The 20,359-nt window shown below is 41.9% G+C and overlaps 1 protein-coding gene across 6 annotated transcripts in view; it reads right to left on the bottom strand.

Annotated features, from left to right (window-relative positions):
• Positions 1-18,275, bottom strand: part of si:dkey-237h12.3 (teneurin-3) — a 136,288-nt gene extending 118,013 nt beyond the window's left edge. For 5 of the 6 annotated variants that reach the window (XM_055016375.1, XM_055016377.1, XM_055016378.1 and 2 more), the window contains exons 1-3: positions 17,473-18,275; positions 4,838-5,331; positions 2,454-2,729 (exon numbers count right to left, since the gene is read on the bottom strand). In XM_055016375.1, coding sequence (XP_054872350.1) covers positions 2,454-2,729; positions 4,838-5,108 — 547 coding nt within the window. In that variant the 5' untranslated portion in view covers positions 5,109-5,331; positions 17,473-18,275. The remainder of the gene's footprint in view (positions 1-2,453; positions 2,730-4,837; positions 5,332-17,472) is intronic. The other variant, XM_055016376.1, reaches the window with a different exon arrangement.
• Between the last annotated feature and the right edge of the window lie 2,084 nt (positions 18,276-20,359).

The raw sequence follows: 20,359 nt of genomic DNA, 5'->3' as shown, positions 1-20,359 counted from the left end.
GCACTATTATTAGCGTCATAGGCACAGAACTCTACTGACAGCGGTCACACTGGCTTGGTCTTCTCTTCTTAGTTTATTCTATTTGTATGTTCAAAAATGAAATGCATCACTTCACAAAACAACTCATCCCATTCAACCTGATCCCCCCCAGTGAGTCGTTTAAAGCTGCACACTGACAGGGTGACCACTCAGGACCACTTGGGGTTCATCTTTAAAAGGTGGACCTCTTTCTTGCCGAGGTTAAGATCTGCAGATACCGCGCTCTGTGAATGTGCTGAGGCTTTGGTACTTCTCTGTGTCGAACACTCTGCAGAACAGAGCGAATTAGAATGAAATATTGAGTTCATTTATGAATAAGTGGGGCTGAACGGCCCCTTGTCGGAGCTTCTGCATGCATATTCAGTTGATGGAAACCTTTGGATGGGTCATTTCTCTTAGCTGCTTCATTAAATAGTGAAAGTCAAAAGTGCAATGCCTCCTGACAAAAAAAAGGACCAAGATCTATAGAGGTGGAACAGTGGCAAAGCTTTTCTTTGTTCTGGTTCAAAATCTAGATAAAAAAAGGACTTTAGCTCCAAAAACAGTTTAACAAAAAGGTGTAAGAATTTTAAACTCTACCATGAAATCATGTGCGCAGTCAGAAACACAGACAGAAGTTCAGTTAATAAATAAATTAGCTCTTCGGTGTTTTTGCTTGTTGTTGCATCGAAAAGTAATTTCACCTGGGATAAAGCAGGTAGAGTGTTTATTTTTTCCTATAATGGAACTAATTGAGACAATAGTGAGTTAGTTTGGGTCTCAGTGGGACACTGTGCAAACTGCAGCCAATCAGCAGCAGCTTCTTGAGGAGTTTCCAAAAGAAACTCCAGAGGAGGTACGCCAAAGGGGCGTATTGTGGTGTGTGAATGAGCGTGTGTGAATGAGTGTGTGTGAATGAGTGTGTGTGTGCGCTCACACAGTTTAAGTGGTGGAGGGCAGGTGCAATCAAAGCTCAACAGAGAACCGTTTGAAGCCAGATTCGGCGTTGTCTTGCAGAATGGAGTGAAGGCTGGTGCTACGGTTTCATTCTTGGCAGACGTAGCAACAAATGTGACTGGAGTGGAGTGCTAAGGAGGTGAGGACTATGTTTACAGGCACCTCTGTGGTTAGGGCTGAGCTTTTAGTGACTCATAAATGTATACAGTGGATCGGGCAAAAGCAAAGGCCAAACACTGGAACAAATACATGGGTCTGGATTCTGATGGCATTTTGAAAAAGGTAAAAGACTTACTCAGCTCCCCTCCTCCCCTCCTCGGAGACAAGCTCACTATGATGAATACTGCCATTAAGAAAATGACTTGTCTCAAATGTCAGACTATAGCCAATGTTTTCAGTATAAAAATTGATAGCACATGAACACAAGACATTTTCCTTTTTACCCTCTCCTTTATGTTCTGGCCAGGAAAGTGTAATCAAGCCTAATTATTTAAACTGCCTGCCACTCTTTGAGACCATTGGATTTTTAGAATAATTAGAACTTTTTATTGCATGTGTTATAATGGTGATGGCTCACACTATGATGATGAATGCACAACGTCAGAAGCTCTTTTAGAGAATAAACTTCAGGAAACATTTTTTTTAAAAGCTTTACACCACAATATATGCAGATGAGATGATAAATTTGATGATAAGCCGACTGAGCTTAGGCGCAACAGACTTGATTTTTTTTTTAATTAAAAAAAATGAATGATGGAAGAAGCAGCATTTTACAATAGATGTGATATAAATTATTCTCCAAATTGCAAACTAACCTCTCAGGAAGTAACAGCAATAAGCAAAACGGAGAACAACAAAATGCGAAAGCTGTGTAAATTTCACAACAATGCAAGCTATATAGCCATCTTATATGCATCACCTCCATTCGACACAACAAAGATTTGCCCTCTTCAAACAGAGAACCTCAATCCTCAATCTCAGGTTTCCAGCATGATCAAATTTGCACTTCAAACCATTGTGCCCATTTAATCAGCCATTATGTATGCCCAGTCAACCACAGCAGAATTTCTAAGCAAAATCTCAGACTGAGGCACACAAAGCTATCTTTGATTATATGCTAGCCCATGGGGAAACTTTATCAAACTCCTCTGCTTCCTGTGGAGAAGGACCAGGTGACTAGCAACTGCTCAATCTGAAGGCCAAATTCTTTTCCGCATGCGGCAAGGAAACACGCCTTTGATCCAAACAAAGACAGCTGCAAATGCCTCTCCAGATAGCAGCCCCACCAATGGCGCTTCCACTTTTATTTTTCCACCAATCAGGGCCTTGTCTGCAACACCATCCATAATCCAGCCTACTGCTGCTTTTTCCACATTGCGATTTTTTTCCCCCACCCCACCTTCGAAAAGCAATGGAAGCACGAGCCGCAAACAAATGAACGTTTTGGGATTAAAGAACGCAAAGTGTGCCCTACTCACCCATCTCATTGTCCGACTTATTGTCCATTTCCGTGTCAGTGAGCGTGAGCGCTGAGTTAGAGCGGCTGGAAAGGCATGAATTCTGCCCAGATTTTGCCCCCGTTCCCCAAAGAGCCATGGTACGTTCCGGTGATACAGGTTCATGGTTTTCTGTAGCGACCGGTCCTCTGGAGTAGCTGCTGAGCGGGTGAGAGAGGCCAGTCTCAGGGCAGAGAGCCAAGCCTCTGCGAGCTGATGGCTCACAAATCCCGAGTTGCCTCAGCGAAAATGTCTGCCCTGTGAATGACAGAAGTAGTAAAGTTAACAAACCAAGCAACAGCGTGTTTAACGGACAAGAGCAGGGATACTTAAAAAAAACACTTAGTCTAAGAGCGTGGTGGCAGGGGAGGGTGTAATTGTTAAATCAAAGCATTAAACAACATCCTCCCAAGCTACTTAACACTCATCAACTTATTAAGATGCACAAAGCCATTTTCTTTACCTCAAATCACACCTGACAACCTACATGCTGCATATTTAGATTGTTAATAAGCTCTATTAAAGATTTCAACACAAAACAAACTAAAATCAAATGTGCCTGGGTTTACTATACATAGTAATAAGTGAATTATAAACGCAATCTCTCATTTATTGTTAATAGTTTTCAAAAGCTGTTTCAGACATTGAATGTTTAATAATAAACTTTAAATAAATTAGCTCTCTCTTCATTTGGAATTACTTGAGGCTCTGTTATTCACTGGAAATAAAATAATAACCTGCCCTGCCTTTAAAGACACCACAGCATCTTTGAAAAAATAACATTACATTACTGTTAATATACGAAAATATTTTGAGCTGAGTTCCCTAAGAATTCCTGGATTAACAAGTAAGTGTTCTTATAATTCATTCACTGTACATTGAAGTTAAATTATATAGAGTTCGCAACTGTAATATTTATTTGATAGTTATCTAGTCACCATGACAGATATGTATATTTCTATTTTCTCCTTAAACTACTGCTACTAATATATGTATTATTAAGTATAATATGTATTATATTACAGAAATGTTCTGTATTTTAGAAGTAGCTAAAATCATTTGGAAGCATAAATATTTGCAATTTATTCCTTAACAGAATTTAGAGGTCAATGACTTTTTGACATTTAACATTCATTTAACATTTAAAGATCATACAAAACAGCAAAAAATGTAATTTCTGGTATCAGTTTGTGACCTCTCAAATATTAAGGTTACTTTAAAAATGGTCTCCTGAGCTAAACAGCTGCAGGAATTATTTTTGACCTTGCTATACGAAGCCCTTTCAAATGATCGTTCATTGCACATAGAGAGTTCACACACACCATCTCACACACAGAGAGCACAATGAGCAAACATAGCATTTAATTGACACAAAATATGCTCTTTTTCCACCACCAGCATTAAATCTGACATTTACTGTGATGATGTAAGGCACACTCGTTAACACTAAATGCCTGGGTTTTAAAAAGAAATGAAGAAAACTAGCTTTCTTCCCACAACTTCATCATAATCACATTAATTCTAAAATGGACACCAATTAGCACCAAGGAAATGTAAGGGGGTAATGGATAGATTTTCTGATTACAATCTTATGAGCCAAAAGAGTCCCATAAAATAGAATAAACTGCTCAAACTTTTTAATTACAAAAATTAAAGCTGTTTCTAACAGCCAATTAAAGGAGGGGGTTACTTAGTGAGCATTTTTCCTTATTATTTTAACATAGTCCTGCAGGGTTTGAACATTTTATAAGGTCATAGTAGCCCACAGTATCTTACCCAATATGACTTTTCTCTGAAAGTTTAGGGAAATTAAACTAATTTATGCCTTTGTTTGACATCCTTTAATTGTGTTTACCACTGTATAGCATGCTGGTGTCGTGTTGTTATTTCTTGTCATGCTTGCACAGATTAAGTGGAAGATAAAACTGTGAGTTGGTAAAATTTAGTAAATATACAAACAACAAAATCCCTGCACCAAGTTCATTTGCTAATGAAGTTTCACGCTGTTGGGCATCAGCAAACGAACATGGATATAAGGATTTTGTATGCTAGTGGTATTTGCTAAACTCGAACAAGCTGAAATCTCCGGTTTATTGTCAGAATTTCCCCTTCAGACTAAGGAAGGGAGGTAATATAAGTCAGCACAGAGATTTGTTTTTACTACAAATCATAGCTTTTTGCAGTCACAGTCATCAAATATATGTACTCGGATGTTACAGGCCCCACAGTTAAACATAACTGCCTTGTACTCATCCATGGCAGCCTCAATAGCTGCCCCTCTTAACCCATACTTTCCCAGCTCCGTCTGACAAACACTGAGAAATCCAGCAGCGAGACAACTCGAGGAAACATTTGTTCTTGCTAACCTGGCCTGGTGTACTCCGCGCTTTCCTTGTGGACCATCTCCTTGACTCTGCCTCCAAACAGCATTCGCGAAGGGTCATGGTCAAAGGCCTGAAGCGTCTCGCTGGAGCTGTAGGATTTCTGAGTGGGTACGCGGCAGGCTCCCTCGTCCCGATCAGCTGAGGAGGCGGTGTAGCGGCGCTCCCGATCCTTGTCTCTCTCGAAGTCTCGCTCTCGATCTCTCTGGCTCTTGGACAGCGAGCAGAAAGGCCGCTGCTCCCTCACCCTTTCCATGCTGCCTGCATGCTGGGTATCCAACTCCCTCCCCTTCGCCGCCGATGCTCTCCTGAGACACTCACCACTGGATTATTTCGCTCTTTCCTTCCCCCCTCCTCTTCCTCCTCTGGCTGTGATTCCTGTCCTGCAACCGATTCCCCCCCCTCCGGTTCCTCCTCCTCCCACTTATGAACCTCCGTCGGTCACTTCTTCAGTCCATTCAGCTTTCCATCCACTCTACCTGGGAAAGAGAGATGAGGAAAAGGAAGCAAGGAGCTCAGATAACACTAATCCATCTGCTTCATCTTCAAAAGCACACACTTATCCCCTTCTCCCTGCCCCTCCCCCAGTGCTACCTCTCCTCCCATGAAACCTCACCCGTGAACCCCTACATACATGACTTCCTCTGTTGAAAAGATCACCTCCTCATTGCACCTGTTTCAGCCTTTAAAATCATCTTTAGTGTATTCGTTTAAAAAATTGTCCCTCAGAAACATTTTCACATCGAGGAAAAGTAGTTTTGCAAAAAAAACAAAACAAAACAAAAAAAACCTAGTGGTGGTGTTGCATAATAATTTTTTATTATTTTATTTCTGTGTAATAGAGGTTGAGCTTTCCAATTTTCTAGTGATCATATTCCAAAATTAACATCCACCGAGTGTCAACTGCTGGTTAAATGACGGATAAATCAGTAAGTCACACGTCACACAGACAGTGACTTTCTGACATGACCATGAATACTTCCATTTCTAATTAAAATTGTGACTCATATGGAATTATAATTCTGAACCATTACGTGCAAGTTTAATCAGCGGTTTTCTAAAAGAAATGAATATCCACTTTATACACACCCCTGACAGCGAAATGCATACAGGGTTGGTTTGCCTGAATTTCAAAATCTCTTACTTCTACTGGTATCTAAGTGCAAATAGTTCTGATTTACTTATCAAAGTTCTCAAATATTTGCCAGATTTTTTTTTTGCATTCACACCATTAAAACTAAAATAAAATGGAATGGAATGGGAAAAAAATAAATGGAACTCCATTTGAGATACTCAAAGCACTGAAAATTCATACCAGAAATGTGCTTTCCAGAACTTGTTTCTCTGCATAATCCAAAGAACAGGCAAGCAGCAGTTTTTCCTCAACTATTCACTGGTTGAAATACCTGCAACTGAAAATGATTTCATCTTGAGCTGAGAAACAGAAGTTAAATGGCATATTTCGGCTTTTAAAATGCATATTTATGTTTCTAGCTAGTCAACCAGTGACATTTGAGAATAAAAATAAATAAATTAAGGGGGTTATTTCATGCAAACTGAACATCCGAAATGTGAGACAACATATTTTCCCAATTACCTCTCGCAATATCTGTGCCGGCTGGTTTGGCTTTACTTTCCCCAGGTTTTAATATGTGTCACTCTGAGCCATGTGTTGCCACTCTGATAAAATGAAAGTGAACAGAATTTTATTTTCGTGCTCAAAGCATTGAAAATATTACATTTAAAAACTTCAGCCTTGCCTCGTTCCAGACACAGTGTCCAGAGACCCCACTGTGATCGGTTTTCATTCAATCTTCACCCTAATTGTGAAACTAAGAACGCCGTTGACAGCTGTGTTCCATCAAGGACTATATGTGTCTACGCAAGGTGAACTCAATTTTATATATAAATATATAAAACAAGCCCAGATAACAAATTTCTGTCAAAAAATGCAAACCGGTGCACTGCTTTTTGATGTACCTGCCCGTGACAGTTAAGCAGAAGAATTAAATATCGCGCATTGCTCATGACCTCTGACCGAGTCCATGCACTGCATTAGGCTGTGTGCACACAAACATTAGATGTATCGGTGTTTAAATCGTTAACTTGTTGAAAATTCAAAGAAGACACTCATTGTGCCCTAAAATGTGGACAAGGGGGATGAGAACGTGACTAATCCGCAAAAAACCCTTGAGTGGAATGTGGATGGGAGCCGTGGTGTGTCAGAAGTGTTTATTACCAGCCATTTTCCACTGCCTCCTGACACACGCACACCCTCACACATGCCACACACCGCAATTTCATTTCTCTCTTGGCTGAGCTGTAAGACTTGAGTATCAGACTCCTTCTTTCCCAAATGAGATCTACTTCGTTTCACATCAAGCATCAAAACCTTCCAATGAAGCCAGGATAGCGTACCGTCGCACTGCAAGATAGCACTGGCCCCGGAGAGACTTTCCAAAAACCGAAGCAGTCGCGGGTAGAGCACGGGATGCAGGGCTAATGAAAATTGTGAGCTGTTCTAGGCCTCTTAAAGTTATTTTTTCCCCCCTTCTCTCAGAGTTGCTTGATATCATTCTGTTCCCCCGATGGGCCAAGATGCAATCAGTGACACACTCTCTTGTAACCCCGACACTCAAGTCCCAACACTACCCCCCACACACTTGTTTTACGATGCCACAGGCCATCTCACTCACATCTCATCACTTTCAGGAAATTGTACACACCCGTCCAGATTGGCAGATTAATGCGCGGGATGAGTGCAAGCAGGCACGCCCAGAAGCCTCCCTGATTACGATCCCCCCTCTTCTTTATGGACTTGTAAAGAGATTCACCATCTGAAAAACAGCTAATGCCACAAGTCCTACCCACTGAGCCGCAAGCCTGCACTGTAGGATGGAATTAGATTTGTGTCCTAATCAGCCATAAGCCCTTGACTGACCAGGCAAGTCCCCATATAAACATTCCTGTAATACAACGATGCCATCTTTTTCACAGCCAGTCCAACCGCCCTGCTTGTATACAGGCAGTGCACACGGGGACCCTATCAGGATACAAGGGAGACATTCATGGTAGTTTAAATTATCCACTCAAAGGTCATACAGGCTCTAAAGGGAATTCTATTGTGTTAGTGCAGGCTTTAAGTTTCAAAGGTTTTAACTACAGTACAGTATGATGCTCAGCAGAAAAGAATAAAAGCCATTCTGTCTTTGCCTTGATTATGCAAAACCTGCCTCCAGTTACCCTATTGAGGGCACATACTAGTGCACACCGATCTGTAAAAAGTGAAAATGAATCCGATTAAGTTTGAAGAGACATTTTTGCAGTTTGTCATGAATCATGAACTGTCCAGTAAATTCGTGGCCCCTTTTTTAACTTTTCTGGTATCGCTCACTCCTACATTCCCTTGTACCTTTGATCGTGCAGTTGAATCAGGACAGTCAGTCACCCATGACCACTCAGTGGAACAGTCGACACTGCAAAATTAGTGTCACACAGAGGTCCTCTCACAAGGCAGTGAGGCAAGGAAAAAGACAGTTCATGATCGACGCAGCGCAGCTTCACACACGTCCCAATGACTCCCATGCCAGTTGAGTAGCGTCCCCCCGACGCCTGGCACTGTCCTACACCTCTGCACTTCTTTGAAGCATAAACCATAAACCATCTGTATAATATGGTGTGAAGAAATGTGTCCAAGTCAATTGGCTCTTCAGGGCAGTTGGAGAGGTTTCAAGGGTTTAAGTGAGATTTACTTGTTTCATGTCTGACACATATTCATCAAAGATGAGAGCGGGATGTTTTATGCTTGTGACTTGGGATTTGGAAGAAATGACCAAAGGAGAGGGCAACATTTTAAAGAAGTCTTGGAGCAAATAAGTCGGTTTATATAAAAAATTCACCAAAAAAAGCAAACGACGTCAGTGGGTTATTCATCAAAAGCAAAAAAAAAGAAGATACTTTCTGATACATCAAGCAAGGGATGGGTAAAATGGAGAGAAATTTTCGAAGTAGTCCTAAATCAATTAGTCAGCTGATTAGTGCTGAAACAATTAATTAACTGATTAGTGAATTAACAGGAAATTAAGCAGTAACGTTTGAGTAAATGTTGAAGTCATTCCTCAAGGACTAATTCCATTTATTCTCTGATTGTAGCCTCTTCAGTGAGGGCATTTACTGCATCTCTGTTTTTTAAAATAATTAATTCTTTGTTGAACAAAACAAGCAATTTAAACACATTACTGCGGAAACCCTCATGACTAAATGAGCAACAGTTAAATTTAAATATATCTCAAAGCATAACAACAAAAAACCCTGCTTTAAATGGTTTTATCAGGACAGCATCATGGTTTGTTCAGGTTTAACCGACAGTGACCGAACACCACCAACAACAACCATCTGATTGGAATTCAAATGTTGCTAAATTCTGATTGGTGCAGGGGAGATGTCACTGTTTTTGCCCTGCCCACCTCAAACCATCGGCAAAGGTACAGAGAACACAAATCTAGAAATATCTCACAAAACAACCAAAACTGTTCAAACTTTAGCAGAAAACTAACACCATAACCAATACTCCTCGTAAAGAGCTGATGGGGAAAGTAAGTTTTCATGGCTTTAAAAGTCATTTATTAACCAAACATTGAACTACAGGAAATTGTGACTGACACTAACTGAAGGATTTTTTTTTTTTTAAACAGACAACAATCTGTGTTTGTAAGAGCTGATAAGAAAGTCTATGCATTATTAAACCAATGAACAAATACACCCGCTTAAACTGAGCTGGCATACACTTCTGGCTTTAGCATACAAAGCATTGTGCAAAACAACAGTAGCCACCACTGACCAGAATGCTGAAATGGCAACTATTCACTAAGCCTTTGTTCGGTAATTATATTTCCGCGGGGCGGCTGTTCATATCAGCTCAGATCTCCCCGTTGGCGACCTCTGTAAATAACGGTAATAAAGAGCGTACTTGTCGTCGCCGGTGTGTCCCTCCAAGACAATTCACCTGTCACCAAGTGGCCTGGCCGGTCCCCCTACCTCTGCCCCCCCTCCGTCGTCTTGTTGTTGGCCATTTGCCGGAGCACAGATCAGACAGCTCTCAGCCATGGGGAGTGGTGAGAGTGGTTGATGGAGCTTGTGGAGATCAGGGCTGGCTCCCTTTAACACAGCCAGCACCTCCAACAATAGCCGCCTCTGACAGCTTTGCATAATTCATCTTGTCGAGTCTCTCTCCCTTTCCTCCTTGACGCTCCTCTCTCCCTCTCCTCTTTCAGTTTCTCTTCAGTTATTCTTTTTTTATTTTTTCTTCTTCTTCTTTTTTTTTTGTGCCTCCCGGCGCTTGGAGAAGGGGAGAGGGAGAACCAGGGCAGTGTTCCATCAGATGCTGCCTGTTTCCCCCTGACACCAGTGATTCTGGAGACACAGAAGTGTTTGTCTGCAGCACGATGCCCAGACTCTGTCAGTTCTGGATGCCATCTGAACCAGATTGTGTTCGTTCTTTATCGAGGCTCAATGCCTAAATCCCTCGCTGCAACATAAAGTGTAGTTTTTACCTAAAAATGCATGCATCGCAATCAAGATTGCAGTTTTTTTTGTCATTAGCCGATCTCCCTGTATGTGAAATTCTCATCCAATAGTGCCAACTTTCCATGACAGTGTAAACACATACAGTTATGTTCATTTTGCTTCGAGATCACTATAAATCGGGCTTTCTTAATCTTAGAAAATGTGCACTCACTGACCACATGAGAGTGCCAGACAAGGAGACAGAAAGAAAGAAAGAGAAAAAAAATCCTGCATTTACCAGTAATTAAATTTTAGGGGCAGGTATATCCTGAGCATACTTGGTGACGGATGAGCTTCCTACACTCAGTGAGACTCTCAGGAAAGATGATGAAACCCTGCTCCATGCTAGGTCTCTTGTCTCAGTGTACGATGCAGAATATTCACAAGTGGAGTGAAGTGATGCAAATCTCTGATACAGCCACTTCAGATTATTCCACGCACATGGAGCTTGGAGTTTCATCCCTCATAGTTGCAGCACATTTAAAAGACAAACAAAGCCGCGGTGACTATAAAAAAACAAATCAAAAAAGCCGAGCTGAACTCACAGTGTTTTGTTTTTCTTATTTTGCTTGTCTCTCTCTGGTAAATCATAGCGGTCAACATCTAATCCTAAGCATTTTATTGTTCGCTTTTTTTGTGTGCGAGAATTAAATAATAAAAGGCATGTGCCAGTACCAACATAATAAGCTGAGCGGGGATGTTTACAAATCCCCCAAATAACCCTTCACCAGTGACTCATATGAGTTATATATTCATTGAATCTTTAGTGGAGAAATCGCAAGCACAGCCAAATTCATTTTTTAAAATGTAATTGCTAGGTGTGGACAATTGGAATATAAAAAAAGCAGGGCTTTATAATGTTTCTTCTGCTGTATCTCCCTGAATCTCAAATGGTAATAACAGGTTATTCAGCGAATTCATACATACAGGCTTCAGCGTTTATCTGTATCCAAGGCTAAGTATTAAACCCAGCTCTTATCAAAATAGGTGCTCCCTTCCATATCACACACCCAATTACACTAGACGGTCTTAATTCAATGGAACACAGTTTTCTCCTCTTCCGAATTGGTATCACTGCCGTCTTATTTCACACAGGGGATCTAAGGAAGTAATGATGTTCATGTACATTCACTTAATTGAGAATCTTCCAAGACAGCACCAACAATTGTCATCTGATGCTTACTCACAATGATCCGACTCCATGGTGTGCAAAATAAATTCAACTTTACAGACCTGTGGCAATTTACAGACAAATCCATGATCGACCCATTGTTACGGAAATAAATTAAATTGTCGTGATACCGCAGCTGCACTGTAATGAAGCGACAGAGCAATCACAACGCCACAGAGGGTGATTGAAAGAATAAAATTCAAACCAAATCTGTCCCCCAACATGTCTGGTAAACAAAAGAAAATGGGTCCGAGACCCTGAACAATGCTGGGGAAAAAAAAGGAATTATTGTAGGGAGCTTATTTATGTAGACAACAGTGCCATTTTAATCACAAACTCTCTATCAAATAAAGCTCTTGCTTGATGGTCTAATCAGGACATCTGTACAACTACTGTAGCCCATCAACAGCTTACTCAGAGAGTGGCTGAAAATCATTACTCAAACGACATTTGAAATGCTGGGAGCATACAAACCTGGCAACCAGATAAAAATTCAAATGCGGAGAGGTATTCTAAAGTGCTGACATTGGGTGTCATTCAAATGCATCTCACATGATTGTGCAACAAACTAACCCTCCCTCTTTTTGCATGTGCAGGGGGAGATGGAATATACACAGCAATCATATAATAGTGGCAGACAACTGAGGAGGATGAGGAGGGCTTCAGTGGTGAATACTGCAATGGGAATGCAATACTCCGGTGCTGCTGCTGCGCCTGCTGGAAAATATCAAATCTGACCAGAGACTTTGACGTACTTTTGCTTTTAAACATCTACATAACCGTTACAAAATGAATCAATATACTTTCTTCAATAGTGTGAAATTAGACGAAGGATCAATTGCAAGTGAAGAATGACTACCATTTTTACACTTTACAGAGAATAATATATTGAGTGTGTTTTCTCTTTAGGCATATTGTGCCACATAAACCACACAATGCATAAAGAAACTGGAGGGTTTTATTCTTTAGCTGTCAGCGTTTTAAGGAGTATGTAGGTCATGATGGCACACTATCAGAATACTGAGAGACTGCAGGCCTTATAAAAGAAACATCAATCTGAAAATTCACCACATTGCACTGGTTCCTCTACTTCCAGGGGTGAAACTTAGTGAGTCTGGCCTGTAGCAATTGGCTAAGACCGACTTCTGAATACACACTGTTCTCCGCTGGAAGTCAAAGATTACTGACCTGTGTACCACCACACTGACTCTGAGGCACCAGTTTTACACTCTTCAATGGTCTGATATTCAATATTTTCTTCTTCTTCACCCTGCTGACAATAAAAAGACAGAGAATGTGTTACTGACTGGCTTCCCACATGAACCAGCGCTTTTCCCCATCATCGCTCTTCGTCACCCACCAGACCTGAGGCTTTCAGCATCACAGAGGTCGCGTCAACTGAATTATTGAGGCCATCAAGCGACTCCATCGACAAGCATAGCTGACGCCCAACTTCCCACTGGGCTGTCCACAAGCCACAATAGAGCAGAGCTAAGGCCCTTGGCAGGTCCAAGCTATTCTGGGAAACCTCCTCCAGGGCTAATATTGCTTTGTGCAAGTTAGCAGCAAGAAGAAATCGTTTTTTTTTAATTTTGGCAACTTGGAGCGCTGTGAAGGGCAGGAAAAAAAAAATTGTCATGTTTAGAAATAAAAGTTTCAAAATTGTTCTAATGCGAGCTGGATGACGACGACTATAATGTTCTCCATACAACATCTGGGAAAGTATGTAGCAACTCCTGACATCGTATTCAATTTCTGGCTTCTGCAATGCCTGCGTTTCACAAAAGCTGAACCTTGACACCGCGCAGGTATTCACTCAGGGCAATTTTCACAAGCAGAGAGCACAATGCATTTCTATCTTTTTCTCCCTATGACACAACTAAGCACATTTCTGTTTGGCTCTCCCTCACCAGGCTCAGCCCGGGGCATGCAGCGAGTGTTGTACTGTTACAAAGTCAAACCCACTCCTCAATCTTGCCACTTGGTCTTGACCCAGAAAGTCCACCGGAGCACGCTGAGCCATAAATGTTAATCTGTAGGTTACAACATTGTGAAGTGGTGCTGCTCCCAGAGCTGGACCAGCAGGACAGCATCCTGTGGCTAATCGCAGGTGGCTTTCATCTCAGCCTGCTTTGGCCAGAGAGCTCAAAACAAAACCAAGAGCTGTCAAGCTTGAATATTCGCTTTCCTTGATTTTAAGTAATCCATACACAGGCTACAGCAGGTCTTCCACTTCACCACACACAATTAGAAGCTTGGCCGTTTGGTCTGCGGACACCTACGCACAACAGCACGGCCGACGCATTTGCACGTACGCGCGCAACAAGATGCAGAACAGGTTTATGTTATGCACAACACATTAGGTCGGGCAGTCAGCCTACAGTAGCCATGAGGCCGGTACAATAGCTGTTCCCTTGAGAACGCCTCCGCTCGCCTTTCCAATCACAGTGCAATGGCAGGTATCACATTATACGGAGCAGATATTCAAGATGGAAAACACAAGGCAAATCCATATTTAGGTTAATATAAAACTCAATTTATATTCTTCGCTGTTCCACGCTCTTTCAGATACACGCATTTTAAATTAATAAAACATATTATGAATTGGGGAAAAAAGACAAATCTGTTACATAAAGTAATTTAGCATAGGGCATATATAGTGCTCTAACAGCACACATCTTTACCACAGTTTTTTTAGTTTTTTTTTCTTCTTCTTACCCTCTCTCGTGCAGCATACAATGTAGTTAAAGACCACAGAGGTAATGCATCAAGTGCTGTCACTAAATATCCCTACTCTAAGCACATTTCAAGAGCACGCAATCTCCTCCCTCCCAAATCCTAGGGTGACTTTCAGCTATAATTTGGCAACTTGCACGTACCACAACGATTTTTTATTTATTTTTTTAAACAGGCTAAACTTTGCTGCAGGTGTCACATCGCTGTGCTAAACCCAAGTAATCCACTGACTTGAGGTCACAAAAGGAAATCTGCGAGCCCGTCTGCCGATGGAGGCTTCGCAACGCTTGGTTTCTTTAAATTTCTGAAGAACTAAAGAATGCATCATGGCACGCTTTACTTTCACGCCAACTATTTATCATGATGTCTGGCTGCTCTCGTGGGAGGACAGGGAAAATGTACTGAGAGAGAAAACAGGTGAAAGAGAGCACAGCAGACAATAACCAGGCAGGCTGTGTGTTAATAGTAACAGATTAGAGGGCAGCAATTATGTAAAGTAAATATGACATGGAACCGATCCGTCGAGCCCAGGGAACTGTGGGTAGTTTGTCAGGCTGCATTAACCTTCACGTGTTTGCTCTGATGTGTTGAAACAGGCGAGTCGGCCATGCTGTTTGCCACATCAAATGTTATAATTCCTAAGGTCATCTCCTGAGCCACCGTCGGCATCCACAAGTAATAAGGTGAAATATTATAGTTGCAGGTCTGCGCATCGACTCTGCCCCCCATATCTGCCACATCTCGGAGGAGTCGTTTCTAAAGACGGAGAGGAGTCATCTCAACTGCCCCTTAACAATCTATAAAACTGTTTAGGGCCAGTATTCAAGCTGGCATTATCCCTAAAGGAGGCAGTTCTCATCACACAGAATATTAAATTCTCCGCAGGAATAATGAAAGGGGAAATTACTTAAAGATAGAAACACGGAGTGGCAGTGTTGTGTACACAGTTCTTCTAATATTTCTGAATTAATTAGATGATTTTAAGCTCCGAGCAATGTTAAAAAAAAAAGAAAGAAAAATCCCCTCGAGAATTTCCTGCACTCTGCTGCATTAGAAATTGTAGTCACCTGCCTTGATTAGTGGGCTTAAAGGGCGATGACGTTTAAAGCCTCAGTAAGGGGTCACAGCAGCAAGCCTAAGTCTCGGTGCAAGATGTGTAATCGTCTGTCACATTATGGCGCACTCTACACAAGACAACTGCACTGGGTTATTGCTTTCCTCTGTACAGCTGTGCAAAATATGTTGAAAGCCTAATAGTCACTAGCACTGTTCTGGCTGCAGGTGTGCTTCAGGAAAGTGTAAACACAACACACTTCATTTATCAGGATGCTGTGGCAGTCACCCGAACATTTGTCGTCGAGATTGTTATATCTTACACAGGAAAGTCAATTTCAATTATGATCAGTGCCTTGAGAAAAGCTAATACAAGCTGTACTCGTGTTCCGGTGCCCTGCTACAAAACCACATGTTCAATATCGCCCAATAAGCGTCACTGTAATGCATTTACAGGCTGGCACAAGAAAGACAGACCGTTTTCTCTGCTAGTTTGAAGCCGCTGTTTGTTCTTCTGTGGCCCATGGCACAGCCGAAGGCTAAAGATTACGAAAATATCGATCACTTAAAAACTTTTTTCCCCTCCATAACACACCTGCTGCTTTACATCTGACAAAACCTGAGCTCTGTTTTTTTCACGTTAATAGAAGTAAGTGTTGTGATTTGCAGGCCAACAAAAAGCTTTTTCCGCTGCTATAATTAACCACTGAGGCCTGAAGTGGTGAAGATCTGCATTTCTTTACAATTACAGTCTTTGTCAGAGACAGAATATGAAACAGAAAATGGCTTCAACTGTTGCAGTTCCTCAATGGCACTCAGGACAATAGCCATAAATCAACTGAGCCGGATAGATATACTTGTCTTTCTGGGCTATCAAGTGGAGTCAGATGCGTGTGTTTGGAGAGTGCGTATAGCCTGATCCGTGCCACGGTGAAATCTGATCAACATTGCTCCCTGGCTCCTGTCAAGAACTGAGACAAGTCACCATGTTCCTTTGCTGAGACACATGAAAGGTGGAAATTCACTCAGTTAATGTCACAACTGTTTTGTTTAATTAGCAGCACCCCTTGATGTTCCTCAAATTGTTCCACTTCTGAAAAACAAAACCCAACCGCAAATGGCACATTGCATATCCATCTCTTGGTTGTCAAGCAACCAGCCCCACATCCCTCCAGAAAATGCAGTCCTTGAGGTTGCCTTCTGAAGGCACACCTTTGAGTTGCTGTGCGAGACACAACCTTCCTAGAGGCCTCTTTCAAAGTCAGTAAGAGGCTCTGATGAAGCTTCTCAACCTCCTGCTCCTCAGATTTTGTAAAGTGCAAAGTTTGTATCAGCTCATCAACATCTGAATATTCATATTTAGCAGAATTAGTTGGTTGTCTACATTGGTGATTTATATAACGTTTTATATGCACTTTTTGGAGACACTGTGTTAACCCTTTGGTCAGAGGTCCTGAGGACAGCGAGGTGAGAAGTGATAGAGATCAGGAGGATGCTTGTGTCATTATGATAATCATTTATCCTTTTTTTTCCTGTGAGGAAAAATGTTTAATAATGTCATAAAGCAGCAACAGAATTTAAAAAAAAAAAATTCTTTCTTATACTGTCTGCACTAGGATGATTTCCACAAAGAGCTGTGAAATCTTGCAAAGCAGATCATTTCAACACATGATGTTCTCCACAGCTCAGTAGGTGACTTCCAAACTGCATGTTTTTCATAATTAAACTTCAGGTCACAATAAATTTCCTGTTGAGAAATGCACTCATCTTGCACTTGTTCTGACTACAGCGGTGCATTTTCAAAAAATAAATAAATAAAACAAAATTTAAAAATGCACAATTTGTGAACCAAATGTCTTTTTTTTTTTTTTTTTTAAATCAGGATAGCTGTGATGGGGAATAGGGGGTTGGGAGCTCGGCAGGTTTCGGCTCCACATCGTGTCAGTCGGAATATAGCAATTGAGCGTTCAGACCAAATTAGACACCATATTACTGCGCACGGGCCACCGGTGCTACTGTCGTTTATTTAAATTACGCGGGTGATTTCCATTTAGAGCAAAAGGAAAGCGAAAAAAATATCTAACTGCACACTGACCTGCATGAAGCTTCAGTCCGAGGCACATAAACTTCCAGCGGTGCGCTTAAGTCCAAACTTGCAGCGGGCAGAGCGCGTATCGGCGCCTTTCTCTCTCAAACAAAAAACAAAAACGCGTGTGCGATTTGGCACAGTGTTGATTCTGAACACGCTACAGCTTCTCCACGGACAAAAAGAGAAAAAGAAATCTTGGCTCGCTTGCAGCCGACCTGCACGGCGGAATAGCGGAGTTGTGCGCGGACGTTGCGCCGCGTTAAAGCGAAAAGAGCCTCAGCTGGCAGCTCCGAGTGGAACGTCTCTGAAATCTTCCTCGACTCGAGCTCAGTACTTCCAACAATGCAGCTGTCCCCCCTCTTTATTCGGGAGGTAACACAGTTATATGTTCCCTGTCGCCGAGCAGCTGTGCAGGATGTTTAAAAAAGAAAAGAACTGGGGGGGAAAAAACTCACTCGATGCGGAGGCTCGCCAGCCGCTCTGCTGCTCTTTTGTCCGATACGCACTTGTCAGCTGATAAACTGCGCATCCCGTCGCTCTCCTCTCCTCAGCCTCGCCTCTGGTCTGCCTATCAGCTCCGATGTAGGCCGGTGGATGCAGAAAGGAGGGCTCAACTATGACCTCCAGCCGCCGAGCAACACGCAAACACTATCCTGTTTACCTCAAGGGACCTTGACCACATCCTCTCACAAGTTCCAGTCTGAAGTTAGTTATAAGCTGGTGGGGGAGGAAGAAAGGAAAAAAAAACATGTACCATAAATTCAGTATGAAACAGCAGAGGTGGATTTATTCTGAGCCACAACTTCCTCTCAGCCCAGCTGCTTGTCTTCCCCTCAGCCTGCTCTCCCCTCTCCTCTTTTGTACCGAGGAGCTGTTCATTAAACTCACCTATGGTCGAGCTTGCTGCCATATAATTGGCCAACTCACAAATCTCCAGTTTCTCACCTTCAGTCTGACAAAAGGAGAGACAGGCTGATGTAAATAAATGTGTTATTTCTCGCACAAGACTGGCGGCTAAGGGTTATTGAAGCTGTTAATGAAGCTGTTAGATAAACAAGAAGGCCTAGACTTGGTGTTCGAATTAAAAAATGTAGCTTTTGCACTGGCTGTCCAATAAGGCTTGATTCATATTGTCTCGCTCCATGCGCCGTGAGATTGATAAAAAATGCAGCAGAGATGAGCACATTTTGCATTCTATCAAGCCAAAGTACTAAGGAATGATATTCTAATGGCAGGATTTTGGCCCCCCTGTTGCTCACATTGACATTCAATAGAACATGATGGTGCCTTTGTGCGGGTGGTGATAGGGTTTCTGTTGCTAAATGAGCAGACAGAACTGAAGTTCCTCGGCACTTTGTCAGAGGGAAAACTTCATCATGATGAGCTCCAGTTACAGAGATAAGTACACTTGCCTCGGGGCCGTTCTCTGTCCCGGTCTAATGCCGAGACCACATTTACTTTGAATTGGCTTTGTGATTTACGAAAACATACGAGGCACTATCTGATAGGCTTCAAATGATAGCATTTAGAGGATATACCACAGAAAGCGGAGTTTCATTAATTACAAAAGCAACAGCTCACTAATCCCACTAGAAAGGCATTTTGAGGCTGAGTCGTTCTGGTTCTGAGGGAGAGAGAAGAGAGAAAGACTAACAATACCAATGGAAGATCACAGACCTTCAAACTATGGTCTGCAGGCCCCACGGCTCAATAGGGGGCCAACTGCTGCAGCTCTGACTGGGCATTTTTTTTTTAATCCCCTTCCTGAATTTACCCCACGTCTGACCACATGCAGTGATGAAGTTATCACTGAGGACAGCTTTTCTCCAAGCAAAATCAGCCCTACCCCTCGATGCTTGATTCTTCTATTATACTCAGAGCACATCAAAAACTTCCCTCCATCAAATGGCATTATCAGCATGAAAGGCAACTGCCCAACAATCTATCTCCAACTCTGCCATTCAATCTTCAGTCAAGGGCATGCGAAAAAGAGAGGAAGGGACATAAAAAAGGAGAGGAATTTTTCTTGTAAGGGCTGCTGAAGCCAAATACACCTTCCTCGTTCCTCTAATTCAAGTCAAACTACTTTTTTTTTTTTTTTTTTTTTTTTTTACCCAATTCTATAATACTCTTGGGGGCTTTTCAGAGAGACTGTACGTGGAAGTTGGTTACTAAGCAACATATTCACACATTTCATCCACATGAAGGTTCTTTTAAGTTTGGTACACGAGAGGGTTAATAATAAATTAACAGTCCTTCACTTTCTTGAACCAAGCAAAATAGCTCATTCTCTCTCGCAAAAATGTTCCTTTATTACGGCTTGTAGTTATTTTCCATCCTCCATACAGATTTCCTTTATTTGTGAGACCTTCGGTGAGGCTTTGGTTTCACCCAGTCACACAGCGCGTGTCCGTGCAGTCAACTGTGCCCTCTATTGGAGGCCACTCACTTTCAACATCCAAATTCAAAGACTGAAAGCACAGTGTGTTTTACATGATGAAAAAGGCATTAAAGGAATTCAAAACTCGAATGAGATGGAGATGTAAGGATTCAATCAAAAAAAAAAACAGCTTTATACCAAACAAATGACCCACAGACACAATATAGATTGAAGCTTATAAACCGGACACGGTTTTATCAGTATGAACACGCAGTGCTTGATTTGTGCATCCTGTAGTGCGGTGGCTTATTTGCACTCGTAGATAAAAGTCAGCAATAGCCACTGAAATTAAAAGTCGCACCACACGAGGAACATACCACCTTATTATTTGCTGCATTTTCTCCCCAAGCTACTTACAGGCAGCAGAGTGCATGGCTGAATACACAAAACATGAACCAGAAACTTCACCACTGAAGCCCAAGAGCATAGCATACATTAAAGAATAAAAGCCCA

This window comes from Amphiprion ocellaris, chromosome 13 (assembly GCF_022539595.1).
Source record: "Amphiprion ocellaris isolate individual 3 ecotype Okinawa chromosome 13, ASM2253959v1, whole genome shotgun sequence".
NCBI classification, from domain to species: Eukaryota; Metazoa; Chordata; class Actinopteri; family Pomacentridae; genus Amphiprion; species Amphiprion ocellaris.
This window is presented reverse-complemented; position numbering and strand designations above follow the sequence as displayed.